General features: G+C 36.8%; 1 protein-coding gene across 3 annotated transcripts in view; it reads left to right on the top strand.

The window, feature by feature from the left end:
* Nucleotides 1-21,997, top strand: part of grb10a (growth factor receptor-bound protein 10a) — a 52,252-nt gene that overhangs the window by 16,204 nt on the left and 14,051 nt on the right. For all 3 annotated transcript variants that reach the window (XM_079590803.1, XM_079590805.1, XM_079590804.1), the window contains 2 exons: nucleotides 4,132-4,378; nucleotides 5,944-6,079. In XM_079590803.1, the coding sequence (XP_079446929.1) occupies nucleotides 4,132-4,378; nucleotides 5,944-6,079 (383 nt within the window). The remainder of the gene's footprint in view (nucleotides 1-4,131; nucleotides 4,379-5,943; nucleotides 6,080-21,997) is intronic.

Raw genomic sequence — 21,997 nt, 5'->3', positions numbered from 1 at the left:
AATGTGAAATGAATGAGAAGACAGGAAGGGAGTGTTTGGAAAGGCATATTTGGACCACTTATCGCTGAGAGCAGTAGACGGAAATGCTCTTTGACACTCACTTGTACTGGTTGTACCTCTTAAAGATCTTGTACTTGTTGTACTTAATTGTTTTAACAGTCCTATTCATCGTATGTTCTTGTTTGGGTGTTTGCTCTTAAAAGACATCTCTTACGCATCGTATACTTGCAGAGCTCTCTTGTTACATACACAAACACTTACGCTCGGACACATGCGGAAGTGTGTGGGTCTGGGGTATGTACGGAATGCACCGTTCGGACGCTGCTGGTATTCTAGTGGAAGTCTGAAGCAGGGCTTTGATTTAGACCTGATTTAGCCTTGTAAATATTAGCTACCTAGCAAAGTTAGTCGGCTTGAAATGAGAATTTTACAAATGCATGTTATGATTTTAATCTTATTGTAAACATTTTATCCATGGATATGTTTAATTTAGAAAAACAATTAAAATTCATTTGTAATTCAAAAACATAACTTCAGGTGACTTATGCAGGACTCCTATCATTTGGTCCACTTAAGGCCGTGAGACACCAAGCCGACATAAAATAACTAGCGGTGACAGACTAGAAAAGCGCTTGCTTACCATTTTGAATATCAATCATGCAGATCTCATTCTTCATTCCAGGCGTTCTCGTGTTGTTATAAAAAAACTAGGGCTGTCAAAAGATTAATCGTGATTAATCACATCCAAAATAAAAGTTTGTGGTTACATAATATATGTGTGTATACTGTGTAGAATTATTATGTATAAATACACACACATTCATGTATATATTTAAGGAATAATTGCATTTATGTACTGTATATACATTTATATAATTTATATTATATATAAATATATTATATATATATATATATATATATATAAAACCAATTTTTCTTAAATACATACATGTTACACAATTATACACAGTACACACACATATATTATGTAAACACAAACTTTTATTTTGGATGCGATTAATCGCGATTAATCTTTTGACAGCCCTAAAAAAAACATTCACGTGTTGGAATGCTCATGTAAGATGATAATTAGAACAGCCTTTTGTCTGTGCCATCGTGACTTTTTTGCTCCCTTTCTTATTCTTGTGCACTGACTCATTCGCCAAGCTGAACAGCCAGTCAGAGTTCTCTCTCTCACCGACAGTGCTGACAGACGCCGATTCAACGTGCTCAATCGGCCAAAATAACCCTGATAACTGCTCCAACAGTGCGAAACACACTGCAAAAACTGGGCCAGTCGACATTCAGCGACGGCCGATTGGTGTGTCAGGGCCTTTAAACTCCGCCCCTGCAAAATAACATTCATCTGGCTCCACTTTTGATTGCAATGCCTACATCTCAAACTCCAAATAACAACAGATGCATAAAACCATGTCTCTAATCCTAATTTTTTACATTCGTATAGGCTATATGTAAAAAATATGGAAGAAAATATTTGTGGCTACACTTCCATTTCATTGTAACTTTACTTTACTATTAGCTAGCTAAACTAATATTTGGTTGCAGTTAATGAAAGTTAAGTAAAAAGATTGAAGGCCCGTTCATTTAAAACGATAACTACATAGCATCCTCACCGACGCACAATAAAGTTGTTTATTACAAGCACGTGCTGCAGTCATGTCGTCTGATCTTTTAAAAGCTCAAACTCTTAAGTTGGGTTGATACTGATTAGCTGTTAATGTTTTTATCGTTCATCAGCTGGAAAAAAATCGTTTTGAAAGTTATTCTGATTATATTGTTCCTGTGCCATTATCAGTGTGGACTTTCCTATTCTCATTGAATGAAAACTTTAAATTTATAGTTATCATCATAGTTGTCTTCCTTGGTGTGAACGAGCCTTAAGTCAATATATGAAAAATTGCTCCTGTTATAAAGTGAGTTAGCTTGGCTAAATGTCCTTTTTGGATGGTCTACAAATAGTCTACTGATAGCATGGTCATCTTGCTGCCTTCTTTACTAGCCTGGATCGATACAGATGTCACATTTCATCAATGATAACTGTTTGACCTGATGAGGGAAAAGCACTTTAGTAGCCTACATTGCACTAGCATTATGTTTTAGCATGATTTGCTAACCTTTTAAATGCACCAGTTGTTAGAAGAAATCACTCTAGGGCCTTAAAGCTTGGTTTTTACGGGTCTTCATTGCACAGAGTGCTTCTCAACTGACGGGTCATGACCCAAAAATGTGTCTCAGGGCTGTTTTGATACGGTTGCGGATGGGCAGATGAAAAACAATGCTAAATGCTAATTATAAAATGCAGTACTGTTGTTTTTCTTCGTGACCTCAAGTGGTGACCCTCAGTTGAGAATCAATAGGTAAAGCATTCCAGTCATCAAGTTAGTGAAAATACACATGCCAACTATTGAACCTGTCTTTTGCTTCATTTAACAGGCATGTAGCGTCACATGCGGCCGTTATTACAGAGTAATTCCACAAACCACCTGCTGTTAATCCCACTGCACAGAATACATTCATGGTGACCTGTTTTCTGCGTGAGAAAGATTAGTGGAATATTTGGTTTTAGAAATGTCAGTGTAGTGTTGAGGGGTCACTATCTCGATGAATCTATGTGAGTGTGACTTGAGGGATACGATCAGGTCAGAGAACACTGGGAAATGTGACAAAAGGGCTGACCATTTGAGTGTTATTCATTTAACTTGATACTGCCATCTTGTGGCAATTTATTGGTAGTTGCACGATATATTGCATTGTTCATATCAGACTATTTGTATGCGAGTAAACAATCCATACTCAAAATAAAATGACTTGAAACACAAGGGACTAACATTTTTGATATCACCTTTTGCTGAGGACATTTCTGAGATTCTGGGACACCACTGAACCATAATGCATATAGAGAACAAGTGGACATGGTAGTGAATGTTCTGTGCCCAATCTGTCAAAGTGTGTCCAAAGGATCAGCCTAAAATCATTCAGGAAGCCACAGAGGATCTTAAAAAAACTCTTCCAAAGAAATGTGGGCTGAGAGAGGAGCAATGTGGAAACCACTGCTAACCAAGAACACAAACTCTCATCTCTCATCTGCCAAAAGAGCACCTGGCTGATCCCCAAGACTTTTGGAAGAATGTTTTACGAGTCAAAAATGGAACATTTTGGATGACATGTGACCCATTATGTCTGGCATGAAGTGAAAACGGCATTCCAGAATCTAAGAGCATCTTACCAACAGTCAAACATGGTGGTGTCAGTGTGAGGATGCCTTGTTGCTTCAGAACTCGCCATGATCGAACTGATAGTTAAATGAAGTTGTGCTTTATCAAAACTAATATATATAAAACCCCTAATATAATAGTTATGTGGCAATGCATTTGTTCAGTGTAACATGACTTTATCAACCTTTTATTTTAGAATTTATATATATTTGTTAATTACATTTTTATTAATTCAGTCACACACACAAATAAAGAAATACAAACACACTAAAATTCTGAAGTTTTTTTTGTGTGTGTTGAAAGTAGTCTCTTATATTATGTAATATTACATTTTAAAATTACTGTTTCTTTTGTAATCTATTTTAAAGAGTAATTTATTCCTGTCATTGCACAGCTGAGTATCCAGTGTTACTTAATCCTTCCAGAAATCATTCTAATATGATTTTGGTGCTTAAGAAACATTACGTCAGCCTTATTATTTTCAATGTTAAACACAATTGTGCTGCTGTGATGTATTTTTCTTTGCATAGATTTTGTATGCATTTAATGGAAAAAGTAAAAACATTAATAATGTAACAACATTTTCTGTCACCCAATTTAATGTATACTTGGTGAATAGAAGTATTATTTTTGTCAGAATTTTTAAATATCTTTTTTGCCTATTTATTTTTAATAAATTGGTTCTTCAGCATGACAATTCCAAAACGGTACACATATTACACAGTCTCTTAAGTAATATGCATAATAATAAATTATTAATACAGTGTCCTATGTGAATTGAATGTATTAGTTAGGCTGCTCTCAGTATCGGGGCTGCTGCTGATCTACTTTTGTTGCTTGTGAATGACGTAAGACTCAATCTCTCTCTCTCCATCCATGTTTTGTTTTTCTGCAGAGGATGATGTAGATCTGGAGGCCCTGGTGAATGACATGGCCTCTCTTTCATCCTATGAGAGCATCTATGCAACCTGTGGGACCCAGCATTCGGACTCCGTCCCCCTCTTGCACCGCACCGATGGCAGTGGGCTCCATGGCAACAGAGCGGCCCCACAGCTAAGGGCCCCAAGTAATAAAGTGACCGCCCCCCACTCTCCAGCCCAAAAGCTCCGGCGATCTCAGCCAATGCACATACAGGCTGTCAGGTAATGTACATGCACAGTGCACACACAATAAAATGGGAAGTTATGACTTCCAGTTCTGGAAAATCATGCAAAAAAATGTAAATTGAGTCATTTTTCCATACAGTGTAAACGGTAATATTGAGTAATTACAAAAACATTATCACAATTCAAATTTAATATATTCTTGTGATGGCAAAGCTACATTTTCATTTTTAATTTTTTTTGTTAATGTAAAAATCTTGTCTGCCATTTGTGATCATTTTAAAGCAATTGAATCCTTGCTGAATAAAAGTATTAATGTCTTTAGAAAATATTACTGACCCAAAACTCTTGAACGATAGTGTAATTGAGCTTTATTATGCATTAATATTTCATCATTTTGAACTAGATTTTTGTCAGTGCAGTTTTTATCAAATTATTTTTATTGAAATGATTTGGTCTGTAGCTGTTGGAACCTTGCAAAAATCCCTGTCCAGTCATTTATTATGACTAGTTATGTGAATGTAATTTTGTGCGATTTAATAATAAAAATAGTTATTCCTAAAATATTAACACAGTTGATTAAAAAGGATAGAATATACAGTTTGTACAGTATAAAAACCATTATGCGTATTGAATGTCCTCACAAGTATAGCAAAACAAAATGTGTGTTGTGTGTGTGTGTGTGTGTGTGTGTAAAAAACAGTATCCATACCCTCCCGTAAGTCGCTATTGATTGCATGTTATGCGTGCATGTTACTTTTCAAGTCATCTTCTCAAAGTCATAATCTTTTCTCTCTCCGAGTGCTTGTTCTAATCAGCTCTTTTACACCTCACCTTTCTGCAGGGCTTCTGTGTCGTTCGCTGTCTTTCATCCGCTCTTCTCTGATCTCCGTGACAGCGGGGTGTAGTTTCACACACATACACACATCGAGATGGGTTCACTCAGAGGTTTCCGTCTCTACACACTCTCACAGACACACGGTCTTCTTTTCGTTCTGACTCGGCCATGAACCCTGAACGGGCCCACCCCCTGCTACGGTTCGGATTTTAAAAATTCCCTCAGTTATTATGGTCGCTCAAACTGCGCTGAGGCAGTCATGTATTATTCCCGGTCTTATTGATGTAGATCAAAGACCCGAAGATGAGTTTTAAAATCTGCAGTCTATGTGTCTGTCTGCTGAACTCTGCTGCGCACTATGAGAGTTCATGAACCGCTTCTCGGTTGGCTAAGTGGGTTTCAAATCTCTCGCTTTCATTCATATATTCTGTAGTAGAATCCGTAATGCAGCGGTGAGAATGTCATGTGGATTCTTCTGATTTATTTTTCATTAGCCTATCACTTTACAGCACTGAAGTTTTCAGGGAACTTCAGGGCTTTAATTCCCTGCTCGGTTTCACATTGATTAAAATACAGATGATATCGGGAAGACTGCATGGTTAATGAAGCAATGAGACCTTGATGAGATGAAACTAACAAGGTTCGGTTAGATGTTTTAGTCCTGGGCATTTTAGCCTCAGGAACGGTATATATTTGAATAGTTTTAAAGATGAGTTCAGTACAAAAGTACTTTTTTTTCTTCTTTTCTCTCTGTCACCCCTTGTAGGCGACTTCAAGAAGAAGAGTTGCAAGTTCGTCCTGCGTCTTTGCCAGCTATTCCGAACCCTTTCCCTGAGCTCTGCAGCCCCTCGGGATCTCCTGTGCTGACTCCTGGATCTCTGCCACAGCCATCAGAATCACATGTAAGAGTTGAAAACAGACACTGCGCCTCTGAGCCTTGTAGCTATTATCTATCTGGTACACATGAGATGTTACATGAGTGATTTATTGCAGGTATGAGACTTGAACCTCACTTCCTGGTGCAAGAAAACCCTGATGGGGGTTCAGTGAGGTTAAGAGAAACTCGCATGAATAGAGGTTAATTAGGTCTCGGCAGGTTTTGTTGTATTTCCTGGCAAACTAGTTCTGCCCAACCTTTCATTATAGAAATGCTACATTGGTTGTTTCAGAATTTAGTGAGCTGCCTATGTTTGCAGTATTTTAGGCATCAGAGGCGCATAAGCAAAGACTGTACTGCATTGGTAGCAAAGTTATGGTCAATATATATATATATATATATATATATATATATATATATATATATATATATATATATATATATATATATATATATAGGGCTGGGAATTGATTAAAAAAATTAACTAATTAATCGCACAATTTGCTGTAATTAATTGCAATTAATCACATTTCCCCCAAGCTTGTAATCATCAATATTTAAACTTAAAAATAATAATATTAAACTCTTCATTCAGGTCTATGTAACATACTCAGATTATTATTATTATTATTTTTTTTTACTAATTATCAAAATAAAGTATAGTCCTACAAAGCTATTATTACTAGAGCATGTGTTTAGAGCAGGTCATTTTACCATTGTTGCCCAGCATGGCTATACCAGCTCAGTAGGGCTATTGCAAACAGAAGTCTACTACTGATACATTTTTCGGCTTATATTTTCAGCCTTTTTTCTCTTTCGGCCAAAAACCAAAAATGGCATTTTCGGCGGCTGAGAATTCGGTGCATCCAGCTTCTATGGTATTTGAATTCAGCTTCTACTCGGATATGCATCAGAATAGAGAAGAAAAGACTACCACAGCTTCCATTTCATGTCCCATTATTTCACTCAGTATTTCTGTGAGCTCTATGTATTTTTTCACTCAGAGCTGCTAACGTCAGCCTCTGAGTGAGTTACACAAACACTTAAAGTGCATCAACTGATTTTCAACCCACTTTGTAATGTTCGAATGTTGGTAGTATATGTAAATAAACAATGATTATTCATTCTCCATGTTAACTGGACAAAGAATTATTTATCACGTTTGACGTTTATTTGTCAGCAAAAGTCTGCCGGATGACGTTTTTTTACTTTTGACAGCTTCAGGGCTTTCATGAATACTACAGATTATTCTTCCGCTTTTTTGTGTCCCTGCCCATTCGCAGTCGGATCGACAGAAGGTTATATTAACAAAACCGTTATTGTAAGTAGGTTTATCACTGGAAATGTTATCATAGATTGTCTACTCTTTAATGGAACACTATGGCAACATATTTCTTACCTGTACGCGACAGCGTTTTGCTTTGGGTGGTTGGGCGGAACTGACAGAATGGTGGTTCTTTTTAGTTTTTGGCCTAAAACACTGTTTGTCCAATTTGAAATGTTCAGTGTTCTCTCCATATTTAAGATTCTTTGCAGCCTTTACCTGCTGCCTACAAGGTGCTGGATCCTTCACTGGACCGACACTGAAAGTAACTCACTCACGCTAAACGTGTACTCTTTGAATTCTTGCACCTGGGAACAATACAAGTCAACACCATTGTGACTAAAAATGGCTAAGAAGTATTTCCTACTAAAGCAAGGTGGTATTTGACTCTGGATAAGCATATTCACAGCAGACTGGGAGTGGCCTTGGATGGCAACATGCCCAGTGCATTATGGGTGTTGAAGTTTTCCTATTTGGGAAGGTAACAGCCTATTTTCTGTTTTCCCTAGTCAGGTAGCACAGATAAAAAATAAAATGTTCACCTCTCTACTGCATAGTTTTATTGAAAGCTCTTTTAGCCTGTGGTAAATAAGCCTTTAAGCTCAAAGTATACATCAGTTTTGACATGAATACTTAAGTGGAGTACTGCGTATATCTGGACGCTTGGCATACATGTACATCCAGAAGGCATAGGCTTTCAAAGTAAATACTACTTGATAACGTGTGCACAGGCGCTTAACGCACACAAATAAGCCGCGTCTCCATTACATATTTGCGCAAAAATTTTGCGATATTTTCTAAAAGTTTCCATTGTAATGCACATGTAATGCATCTGAAACGTAATTTTTTTCCTCTCACATTAATTCCAACAATTATGGCAATGGATGTTGGTAGGTTTACGTACATCCCAGCCACCGCACTAGCCATTATTTTTAATCGAAGGAAACATAGGCATGTTATCCAAGCATTATTGGCAAGGAAAGCCTTTTATACTTGGGAGTGGCTGCGTATGAGGTTTTCTGGGTGTTTCTCACTCATATCTGCTTCGAGGTCTTGATTGTGGCATTTTTCAGTGGTTTAGAATCCAATATTCTCGTAATTCTTTTGTCTTTTATGAGTTTAATAAAGAACTCTCTCGTCTTCTGTCCAATCATACCGCGCCATTTACGTCAGGTGACCTGTAAATGCACAAAAATATTTTTTATTTGAGTAGTTTTGTGAACGATTCCTTTTCGAACTGCCTAAAAAACCACCTCATGCGAGCGTAACAACTTTTTTGAGATATATGGGAGTTTTGGGGAAATTGACGTGTTTCCATTGGGTGTATTTTCAATCCGCAATTTCAAATTCAAGGCCTATTCACAAGAAAAATCAGGCTGCTAGTGTACATTACTATGCTGATGATAAAATTTACGTTGCACGCACTAGACGCATGCCCTTGCATATATGTAAAATCAAAGTATTCTTGGCCGTTAGCCAAGTGTTAGTTTATCTAACTTGCTCAGCAAGATGCTCTTCAAACTGCTGCTCTTCCATGACTAAAAACTGAAAACCCCCTCACATGAGACAACATTGTGAATGCAGTTATGCATGTAGCGTTATGATGCGGTCTGAAAGTTGGCCATAACCAACAAATGGGGACAATCCCACAATAATTGGATATGGCCAAAAATGTCAGTGTTTTGAATTGAAAATAGCCTGTATAATTTACGTGATTTTGAGTAATGTAATTCGTAATTTAACGTGAGAGAATTAACTTTATGATTAAGAGTGAATGTGCTTATTTGGAAATAAAATTTATTATTTGCAAATAATTCGAATACACATTTTTTTCGTCCCCCTCCCCAATGTTCAAGACATGATTATGGCCTTGCTAAGATATTCTGTAATGCCACCATCTAAAAGTCTGTCTTATGTAGCTAGAATTGTTTGTTTTAGGCTATAGTGTGTGCTAATTGAGCACTATTTTTTTAAATCAATCACTAATGAGGTTACAATTCCACTAGGATGCTGCCTTAGAAAGTAACAGCCAACTTGTTGAGTTTTAGTTTAGAACTAATGACTCAAAGCTTATCAGGTTGCCGTTGCATGGAACGTTTCCTCTTTAACGTCCTGTACACTCTTTGGACTTCACCGGGTCAGTCTGAGGGATTGTTCGTAAAGCTTTTACTTTCCAAGTGCGCACTATTGTTGTGTAACAAGTGCCCTACGAGATATGTGCATTCGTCAAGCATTGTCACAAGTGTGAGATCCTGAAGGGAAAAATGTCAGTCTCCTTTTTTGGCCTTCAACTGCCATTATATCTTTCCTTAGCATCTTCTGAGCGGAGGCTTTTTTTCTTGGAGATGAGAGTCGCTTTCCTTTCACACGCCGCTTGCGTTTCCACTTGCGAGTGTGCATGGATGTTTGTCCACAGATCTGTGCCAGCAGTCAAAGCCCTTCCTTCCTCCTTCCTATCCTCTCTGTCCTTTCCCACAATGCCCTTAAGCTCCCCTTTAAAAGGAAAAGGAGAAAAATGATTGTATTTATATACATTGGCATGCACACGCACATTAGGGAGCTCATGTTTTGTACGTGAAGGCTTTGAGAAGTTAAGTGTCATTATGGGTTGGCCCTGTGTTTCCAGTGACCTCACCTCGAGTGGGGGTGGGGGGGCATCTTGTGATGTCCTGTATGCGCTGCCTGACTCTATTTCTGTCTTTTCAAGTGAATATGATCATTTTGTTGTTGTCAACACCCTGAGGACAGTCTATCCATCACTCCTTTGTCCAATTTCTCTCTATTCTGTCTTTTGAGTCCAATCACCTTCAGCCCCATCTGCTGTTATAGACTACTACATTTCTCTCTTCTGTTCTGTCTTCCTTTTCTTTGTGCTTTAGTTCATTCGTTTTGTTATATGCTCTTTCCTTTTTTTGTTTGTTCTGTCATTGTTTCTTTTTAGTTATTTCTTTCATTGATTTGTTTGTTCTCTTTTGTTCATTCGTTCTTAGATTTGTTTTATTCTTTTTGTTTTGTTCGTTCTTGCATGTTTTTTTCCTTTCTTTGATTTGTTTTTGTTTGTTTTTTCTGTTTCTTTCTTTGATTTGTTTGTTCTTTCATTAGTTCATTCTTTCTTTTGTTTGGTTTGTTCGTTCTTTTTCTTTTCTTTCGTTAGTCCTTTCGTTCTTTGATTTGTTTGTTTCATTAGTTCTTTTTGTTCATTCTTTATTTTGTTCTTTCTTTCTTTTTTTGTTGTTTTTTCTTTCTATCTTTGATTTGTTTGCTTTGCTCATTCTTTTTCATTTGTTCTTTCATTACATTCATAATTTCTCTCTCTCTCTCTCTCTCTCTCTCTCTCTCTTTCTCTTTCTTTCTGAACAATACAACTGGAAGAGATTCTTCATCTAGACTAGGGGTCAGAAGATTGTCTTAAACGTTTAAACATGGTCTTCCTCTCTTTTGTGCTTTTGCCCTTGAGTGAGTCTAGAACAACCGAAAAAATCTGAAAACAGGATGTGACTAACTTTGAGGTTGAACCAAAGGCAGTCTGCTGAGGTATGAGTTCCGTTGTCAAGACGTATGGGGCATCCTGAGTGCTCATGTTGATTTTGGTTCCACAAATAAGTGATTCCAATAAGTGAACAAGATGTCAGAGATGTTGCTAACAGGCTCTTGCTCTGTGGAGAAGAGTGTGGTAGGGGTGACCATACGTCCTCTTTTCCCCGGACATGTACGGCCGGGACTGCCCGGGCTCTTTCTCCTGACCGCCTCCCGCTCCCCCACCATCCGCATCTGCCCCCCGCTACACTGCGGCCCGCACAGGCGGCCACGAGCATCAGACCCGCGCACCAGACCAGACCTCGAGATCGCCAAAAATGTCTGGGACTCGGCTCCTACTTTCCACAGTCACCATTCACTACGCCTACATCATTACATTATTTGACACTGACACGTACGTGCCAGCTTTGCAGGTCATGCATTTTGAACAATGCTAAAACGCACATCTACCGATCACTTGTTTAGCGTTCATGTAAACACTACATTCAGATTGAAACAAAATGCGTGTATGTAAACATAATGAATGGCAACCGCAGAAACCAAAAGCCGAATCCCGGACATCCCGAAATCCGGTGCTCAAATCCGCAACACGGCGAGGTACAGCCGCGGACGATGGAGGAACCAGAGGCGGCCGGAGCAGAGGAGCGAGACCTGCCTGGCGGGCAGACTCACCGAGAATTTCGATAAAACGGCGTCTTTTCAGTTTCGAGTCAACTAGTAATCTATTTGTATGCGATACTGGCCTCTGTAACCGGTAGGCGTGGCCTCGTAGGGCAGCGAATCAAGTGCATTCTGGGAGTTGTTGTCTTTCATCCACATGAGCCAAAAATACATTTTCTGGCTTTTCTCAGTCTAGAAGGCACAAACTTCAAAAATAATTTCACATTTCTACTACATAAATTACCCAATTTAAATACACATTTATCTTTCCAGCGATGGAGTATCTCTTTAATGTGAATAGAGCATCGTTACTCCAGTCTTTAGTGTCAAATGATCCTTCAGAAATCATTCTAATATGCAGATTTGGTATAAAAATAAGAATAATTTTCTATTATCATAGAAAATGTTCAAATGTTATTTTTTGTGGAAATGCAATTTTTTTTTTCAGGACTGTTTGCTGAAAAAGTTCAAAAGAACTGTATTTATCTGAATTTTTATGAATTTTGTAGCATTATAAATGCTTACACTGACACTTTTGATTAGTTTAGTGAATCTTTGCTGAAAGAAGTGTATATATATATATATATATATATATATATATATATATATATATATATATATATATATATATATATATATATATATATATATATATATATATATTTTTTTTTTTTTTTTTTTTTACTGATACTGACTTTGGTGTTTATGGGTGTATATATAATACAAAAAATTGGCTGATGTTTGTCATAATACATCCTTCTCATAATAATTAATACATTTGTAGTAATATGATAGCATGTATACCACAAAATAGTTATTTTTTCCTCTAAAAAAAAATAATAATAACGTAATATACGAAACAACAACGTGGTACTGCCAATTTTTTATATAACCCAGTGAATATTATGTGATTTATCTCTTTTATCTGGAACTTCAGGGACACCGACCAAAAGATAAGACCATTCATAATAAACGATTAAGTCTGGCATCAGTGCACAAACCGTTTCAAATGACCTAAGGGAGTAAAAACAGTAAATCTAATATTATAAACAGTGTCCAGACTCTAAATACTGATTGGATGAGACATATTGCAAGTTATACAGCCAATGTACGTCAGATGAATTCTACATGAATGTGACAAGTTGCAACATGGCTTTTCCTCATCTTGACTTTTTTTGTTTTTGTTGACACGTTCTGCTCTGTATTTTCAAATTACACCATTGCTGTGTCCCAATTCACCTATTTATTTGTGTAGCAGAAGAGTAGGCATGCTTTGCTGATCTCGATTTCTTATAACTTGTGTGCTTTTTCTGAACGAGAAGACCAATGACAAGAATTTCATTAAATGAATTAAAGTTCGATTTATTTTTCACCAAACCCTATCTTGTACCCCCAGAACACTTTGAATATACAGTATTTTCATGGGATTATTCAGTGATACTTTTTATTTTATTTTTTAAAAAAGCTTGATGCTGATCGCTGTTTTACTGCCATTATATGGATGTACGCAAGCGGGACTTTTTTTTTTTTTTTTTTTTTTGGTGATCCATAAAAGAAAGAAGGGCATACAGCATTAGAACAACACCAGGGTGAGTAAATGATGACCTAAATTTAATTTTAGGGTGCACATTGGTCTCTCATATCCACCGTGTTTGTAGTTTTGTGACAGTTATTATTACTGTTTGTAGTTCTGCTCGAATCATCGTCCAACACTCAATGGGCTGTGAGCAATATTAGCCGTTAGAGTGTGCAAGGATCTGCACTTCAAATTCTAAACATAAATGGAATACCAACCAGGTATCTGGAATATGGAATACTAGTTTTAACTATGGTTTAGGTCTAGGACAATCTAAGATGTAGGACAACATCTAATTCTAATGTTGAATACTATTTAGGGTGGATAGTATGCGAATTGGAATGCAGCATGTTAGTTCATCACTATAGCAAAATTTCTAACTGCTGCCACATTTCTTTTAACTGACACGTTAACTATATTAAAAAAAAAATTAATAGCACGATTATCATCAATACGGTAAATCGTGACACCCCTAGTTTCTGACCTTCATTCATACCAAGTGTGCCACACACGTCCTGAAAAATGAAGCATTTCCATCGCCCCCTGATGGCTGGTTGCAGTATTGGTTATAAACCCTGCCCTCTCGACGTAATCGCATGGAATGTGGCGTAATCGGCATTGACCATTTCTGGGTTTTTTGCCTTAATTTTTCTACAGCAGTGATGTCGTCTCATGCATCTTTTTTATTTTTTTATTAACAGTCTATAGTTAATAATTTGTTCCCATTAGTGACTTAATTCATGTCAGTTATGTTGTTTTTTACGGAGCCCCCAAAGAGATATGTTGGTGGGGGGACAAAAAAATGAGATGGGAGGACAAATATATTTCAAAACTTTTGTGTTGCCCTGAGAAACTTTGCTTTCCCCAGAGAAACTTTGCATTCGCTTGCAAAGAACTCAAAAGTTTTGCGAGAAAACTGCACGTTTCTCGGGGGAACGCAAACAATTTGCGAGAGAATGCAAAAACATTGACACATCCCGTTTTCATCACCAAGACCCTTTAGGAGCTCTGTAGCTTTAAAGAGTTTTTGAAGGTTACACTTCCAGTAAGCATGGCTGCAGATGGTTGGCAATACTGATTGGGTATTATTTTGAACATGATATTACTACTGAAGAATGCAGCAGATGGGTTATGCACACATATGGTTTCTTAATGATCTCACGAGGATTGTCTGACCCTAGTGACCGGCGGGCATCAGACAGAACTGGCCAGGCATTGGCAGGCATGGCGTTGGGCACATTATGCGTTGCTCAATGTAGTTAGTAGTCTCTTGCCGAGCGTGGGAATGGAATAAATGCTGCTGCTGTGTTTGTGATACTGACAGTGCGTTAGTGTGATTATAATCAGATGCTTGAGATCTCTGTCAATATGCGTCACAAAGATGGAATCTTTTGTAATTTCTTGTGCATGCTCCACAGAGGTCTTTCTGTATGCGTGTTTATCTGAGCGTCTTTGTATTTATACTGGCACTGCCCTCAGACTAGACAAGATAACACGCTGCCTGCATCTGCAACTGAAATCATACACTCCGTCTTGCACAAATACATGCATAACAGATTGAATCTGAGTTTTTTGACAGGTGAAAACTATGATGTATGGATTCACAACTCTATTGTGATCTTAAAAAAGTATTTAGACACGGAAGCCACTCTTGTGGGTGATTGTGTGTAACAAAATATCAAAGCAATATATTTTGAGGATTTTAATTATCATCAGGACTTTAACTTCTTAGATTCACTTGCTTGAAAAGTTGGATTTTAAATGATAAAATGGTAGATAAAGGCTACATGAACTTGAGATCAGATCACATCAGATCAAGATCAGTTTGTTACAAGAAATAGAGGAGTTAGATTAGGGTCATATGTTTGTCACTTGATTTGCTGTTTGGTCCTTTAATGCAATGCCCATTTGTCTAAAGTGTCCAAATACTTTTTAGTGTCACTGTATATCGCCAGAGCTGTGGGGAGAAACCTTTTATGCCTTGACATGTTGTCTCTTTCTCAGTCCCAACTTTTGGAGGATTCTAGGATTGATGGCTCAGTGCGATGGTCCACATTTCACATAAGTTCACAGAACTTATTTTTGTCAAAATTGTAGTTGAAAAAATTAAGTTGTGTGAACTTGACAATTAAATTTCAATTAAGCATGGGTTTCCTTACTTTTTTTAAGGTAAGGCAACTGATCACTTTTTACAGTGTCGGCATAGTCAAAGATTTTCTCAGGTTCATTCGGTAAAAGCAAATTTATTTAAAATGACCTTAGACTTGTTGTTACAAAATATCATACAGAACAGTATCCAAGGGTCTCATCAAAGTTTTGGACCTAAACCCAATTTGGTTTCAGGGCAGATCTCAGGTTTTTTGGATCTGTGAACACCTCAAATTTCTTTGGATAGTAGCATCTCCCAAATTCCTAAACGTAAATATTGTTCAGAATGAGGTGCATTGATGCATCGCCCACAGTAAGACCATAAGAAAATAAATGGGGTCAATTCTGATTGCATGTCGACTTCTCAGAGTGGTGTGTGTGCTTGTTTAAAACCGCACGAGCGCACAGGTCCGCCGCAGTGGGATTAATTAGGATTTTCTTATTTACTTTCTTCTTTATTTATGTGTCAGCTTTCCCATCATGCAGATACAAAAACTAATACGGCATTCTGTGCATGAGTGATCCATCTCTGATGTAGTAACTCGAGTTTCAAGCACTGAACCTGCCGTGAACTCCGCTGGATTCTGCGAGCGAGTGATTAATGGCGGTGAGCCAGAGCATGGAGCCGCAGGGGGTGCGTGTCTGTGAGTTTGTGTACAGTGCGAAACGACACCAGGCCATGAAGATGCTCGTAAAAGTCAGACCAAAAAAAGTGACAAGTGATTGAGTGCCGGCAACACACAAAGTTAGTGTGTGAGCGACAGTGACACCTAATGTGTTTGTTGAGTCATCTTTGTTTTCAGTCTGTCTGGATTTTTGGAACATACACATAGCAATAAATCAAAACAATGCAGCTGCAGTTCATGCCGTACATCATCTCTTATATTTAAATGTTAGAGAGAACAGAATGTTCAGGCTGTGGCTTGGGTTATTATTTGAGAATGATTGTCACCTAGCCTATATTTTTTTCTGAACGACATCATCAATATTGACTAACAAGGATGGAGAAATTTGCAAGCTTTGCGAAATATTTATATACCATTTATCTACTATCATAGTTTTAATAAATATGAAATCTGAACTTGTCTGTATAGTTTTTTTTATTTCAGTTTTAGTTTATTTTAGTGCATTGTTAAACTAAAATGAATGTTGTAAAATAAGGTTGCTTTTTTACTTTTTTTGATCAAGGTAGTGTATTTTATTTCAAGTAACAAAAATATGTTTATGGTTTTAGTTAACTGTAATATTTATTTAGTTAACCTAGTTTTAGTTTAGGCTAGTTGTGAAATATTTGAGCGGGTTATCAAGAAGGCCACATCTTTGTAAAACAAACCATTGTCTACCATGTCCTCACTTATAATCTTTAAACTGCAGTTCTCAAACTGGCTTTGCTTTGATGATAGGGTGACATTTGTTAACTTATAACTGAGCTCAACTGCTTCGAGCAGCATGGGACAACTTTTTTTTTTTTAGTCTATCTTGTCCTCGGGATGTTGCAGTCAGCTGACAAGACTTTGCACGCATGCTTTGCATGATTGGAAAAAATCGAATTTCTCTGTCATCTTTCTTTCTCTTCGAATGGCTTTCTTCATTGTGTGTGAAGAGAGTGTAAGATAATGTGTAACTCTGTCATATTAACTCATGCAGAGTGTGTATATACAATTGGATGATTGTTTCGGTTATATTTTAGGTTTCCTCGCGTGTTAACCCAAATCATTTGTTTTGCGTTCGGTTTGTTTGCGCTGTTCCATTTCATGTCCATCCAAAACTCACACAAGATGGGAGGGATTTCAAAAGAAGCTTGTTACGAATTCACAATGTGAATACACGTGTTGTAGTTTCTATATTCTCCTTTTACCTGAAACACATACACGTACAGTTGTTTTTACAGTATTTGAGGCATGGTCAGCCACGCTTATGTGTTTAAGGTAAGACTGCAATTCAAAGGTCACGCAGTTCAATTCACATTTATTTATGAAGCATTTATAACAATAGTGAATGTCGCAAATGAGCTTTTCTGGGTGTGTAGCCTAAAATCCTTGTGAGTCAGCACAAAGTAACTGGCACAGAAGCATTTGTGAACTTTATGAATGTGGTATTGTCTGGTCCGTTACATTTAAATCCTTCCTTTTATTTCAATAGGCAGATCAATGTTTATATAGTTAAGTACACAGTATGCATCTTGTATATGCATGTATGTGTGTGTGTGTGTATATATATATATATATATATATATATATATATATTGAATGTTAATTTAGAATTATACTAATGCATTTTTTACATATCTGGTTGTAAATAATTATTAATGTATCATGGATGAAGATGAATAAACAATAATATTAATTAACAATGAAACGTAGTATTGTACATTTTAGAAAAGTTTAAATTTGTTAATATTAGTTAATGCTTCAGCTGTCTGAAACTAGCTGTTCACTTTCCAACTTTTTAAAGATTTGTTAACTTTTAGAATTTTCAACTTAAATGTTGTTAGTACTGTATGGAAATTAACATTAATGTGGATTGCTTGGTATGAAAGACTTGCCCGTCTTGCTAAAATGTTGCGTTTAAACTAAAAATCGTTTAATTCAATCTAAAAGCCAATATAAGGGTAGGTTACAGGAAAACTCTACTGCGTTCTTGGTTATTATTGTGGAATAATGTAAGAAAGCTTTAAAAGTTGACTATTAATATGAAGTATATTTGTTGTTAGTTAAATACAACATTAGTTACATTGTTAATGTAACAATACAAAATATACCTGTATTGGTGGTAGTTGTTGTTTTCCTGAAAGTGCAAGTCATATTTATTTAACTTGAAAAGAGTCAATATTAAGTGTAACTGGAACATGAATTTATTTAAAACAATTAAAAAACAGTGAGGACTCCTCTTTTAAGAATGCCACTGGTAAAAAAATATTATTTGTTATACCTTTGTAAGAAATTAGAAAATGCCGGGCAGGTTGAGGAACGACCAGTACCTGAGAAGACAAAGGACCTTTCTGGAAATTAACATTAGAACTCTCTCTTGAGAAACTAGCATCCCCGAGTCAATCGCCTCCCTCATCTAGTCTCGTTCTCATGTTGAGAACCTGAAATTCTCCCAAAAATCGATATGTATTAATGTGAATAATTATCATACAGTATTTCACACGTTTGGTATCATTTGAAATGTCTCAGTGCGACTGGTACGACATGTCTCATTCTCCACAGAAGTAAACCTTTAAAAAAAGAGTTTAAAGATAACCTGCTTACAGAGGAGGGTGTGTCTTCCAGGCAAATGGCATCCTGCTCTCAAAAGGTGTAAACTCTGAATGCAAATTCCCATTGTTAGCAAATGTTTCCATGTGAAAGAACTTTCTGTCTCGGTCTGTGTATTTAAAGAAAGAGCACAAGAGGCTGGGGGCGATTTGTAATTAGATCGGCCCATAATTCACTCGGCATTTATGTATTTCTTGAGTCAGGTATATCTTTAATTCGTTATCTCTGAGCATTTGATGTTATTGTATTGATTTATTTTTGAACTGATTATGAAATTGGCATGACACATTTACCTGCAATTGTAAATTGTTACATTTACATATTTCCACAAGTAGATTAAGTGAAGTCTTATGTTTCCGCAAATCTGCATCCAGGGTTAAGTACATACTAGATACCAGTTTAGAGTGTGAGGCACATCTGGTGGGATTCTAGATTCCTGACTAACTGCTTGACTTTAAGTTATGCAGTCGCAAATAGGGGGTTAGATAAAAATACTATTGAGGTAATAGCAAGTGTTGAAGCGGCATTATCTTAATATACTAGCCATAACCTGGTTATTGTTTGGGCTTAACTAGGTTGTTATATGGGTGACTGTAGGTTGCCACATGGGTACTTTCTTAACAATAGCAAGTGTGTGTGGCATTGTTGAACTGCTTTAGCCATAACCTCTGGTTATCTATCATACTGGTGAGTTTGTGATCGTGAGATCCGCGTAAAAGAACGGCCTGCGCGAGACTCTAAGCGACATAGATTCCTAATGAACGATTTCAATATAAAGTAAAGAGTTAAATGGAATAATCAAATGTATTGTTAAACTATTATATAAATGACCAATAACCAATTGGCAATCTGACCTAAATTCAAGGTTGTGATAAAATGGAGTCCGATAAAAGTTTAATTGGAATTAAATTACTTTGCCACGCGGAAAAGACCATAACACGCAGTAAACCTTCACCCGCTTATCGGAAACTGACGTTTGACCGATTGGGCAGGCCTTACACCTTACTAACCTACCATCTGAGTCATGTTGATAAGTTTGATTTGAGGAGAAAGACTCATTCCCTGTCTTGTTTTATGTATTTGATTTGAGTAGAGTGATGCACATGCTGAATTTAAACACTGTTTGGACCTATCACACCACTGACAATCCACATATTTGTTTACCTGTCTCCTGAGTCACGCTGTTTGTGAGAACCACTTTGTATTCTTAGTTCACACAGTCAAACAAACTAAAATGCCCCATTTAGCAGAAGCTTTGCCAAATATCTCCTCCCAGGTGACTTACTAAATGTTCGTGCTGTGAAATGAGACACCGTCACAGTGGAGTTTAATACGTCTCTGCGTGTGGATCCTGTCTCCACCCTAGACTACACTCAACACCAGTTTGCTTCGATTTGTGTGCCAGAGCCTTAGGACACGCTACCACACACACACACACACACACACACACACACTGCCCAGTCAGCTGACTGCAACACCAACCCTCCAGAGATGACATGACCCAACATTACTAAAAACATCAGCATGAGAAAACAATCCTCTCCTCAGACTACCCTTGTTCCTCTTGATTCTTTATTCTTCCTCACTGCTATCTTTATGTCTGGTCTTTTGTTGTCAGTTAATTGGAAAATTGCATTTTAGGAGAATTAATGTACCAACTCATGATGTTTGCTGGAGTGATGTGGACATTGAGTCATTGTACCAGACACGCATATATAATTTATCAGGGCCTAAATTTCGTTTTGAAAAATGTCTTTATTCTACAATAGAATAAAGATACAAAGTAAATAAAGAGAAGTTTTTTGGGGGGTAGGTCGAACACTAGTATTCAGGTACAGAAATACAACAGAAACGGAATAAAGTAATCAAATGTAAAATAACACTGGAAAGTCTTTTAGTACTGTATAAATGAAATACATAGGCTATTAATCCCAATTCCTCACAATTAAAGACATCTTTTGTGTTTTTTGTTGTTTTATAAACATTGAGACGCATAAGGCTGCTGTCACTTTAAGAGCTAGTGCACGGATCCATTATACTGTTACACATGCGTTTTCTTTCTCAATTAAGACATAACAGACTGTGTTTACAAGAATACTCGCCAAGACCTTAATGTTGACCTAATTTTGTGTGTTTTTGACCATTTAAGCGCAACTATTGTACTTTATATTCATCCATATATAATGTCTTTTGACCATTTGGGTCATGCCAAAGTATTTGAAAACATGCATTTCATTTTCTGTTAAATACGCTTAAAAATGCCAAATTGGCTGGTAAATGCAAATGTGGATTAAAACCTATTATATTTTATACAGCATTATAATGTGCAATGAAATTCAGAAGTCTGAAACTAATGTTACTGTATATAAATCTAGAATTCTATTTATTTAAATTAAGTTTTTAGGATTAATTTCTTTAAGTTCTTAGCCTCTAAAAATTGTCACGCTGATAATATAATTTGTAATAAAAATCTGTGTATTACAAGAAACTAACTAACATATAAATATATGATTATACAGTATTTCTCATATATAGGTGTGTATATGTTCCATGAGTCCTAGTGTTTCTATTTGGTTATAAAAAATATGTAAATATTCATGTCTCCAGTTGAGGGTGGTTTCACTCTACTGTTTGATATGCAAATGTTGAACAGAAAATGCGTCTTGCGGAAAAAGTATCCTGTGTATCTGTTTTTATTCTTTATTCATTCGGTTTCCACTTGCTGATAAACTGTCAAACACGTCAGGTTGCACAAAGATACATATATATATATATATATATATTACACACACTGACTGGCTTCTCTCCATGAAACCTGAAACTTCCAAAGCTGTCACTAAAGTTTATCCCCTGAGATCTCTAAACAAAGGTGTGTGTGTGTATGAATGTCAGGGCAGGTTATATTTTTTTGCCTGTGTGAATGTGGATTTTTTACAGTACGTTTGTGATGTCATTGAAAGGCAGGTTCACATAGAGTTCAGTAATCTACGGGTTGTAATACATGTGTTTGAGTGTGTACATGTGCGTCAGACCTGCGTGGGGTTGAAATTGAATTTGCTGTCTAGTTAGGTAATAAGAGTGAGGTGACTGATCGCAGCACATGGGTCTGGTCAGAAATAAACACATTTGGGCTGTTTTACTTGGCAGCCACAGGTCTCTCGCACTTTTTTTTTTTTTTTTTTTAACTCTAGACAGGGTGAATTGTACAATTCTTAGAACATTTTCTTTAGGATATTTCAGTTGGCTGGAAAAAAAAAGCATAATTCTCAAATGCCTTCTTACCTAAGCTAAGTATTTATATCATAATGCAGCGGTTCCCAAACTTTTTAGAGTGTCGTACCCCCTGCGGCATTTAACCCCCTCTCTTCCACTTAGACTGCAGTCTCACCTTTTCCATTAAGTGACTATATTTGCCCCTTAAATTGATTTTACCCTATT

This window comes from Phoxinus phoxinus (assembly GCF_949152265.1).
Source record: "Phoxinus phoxinus genome assembly, chromosome: 19".
In the NCBI taxonomy this organism is placed as follows: Eukaryota; Metazoa; Chordata; class Actinopteri; order Cypriniformes; family Leuciscidae; genus Phoxinus; species Phoxinus phoxinus.
Note: the sequence above shows the minus strand (reverse complement) of the source record. Positions and strands in the feature narration are given on the sequence as shown.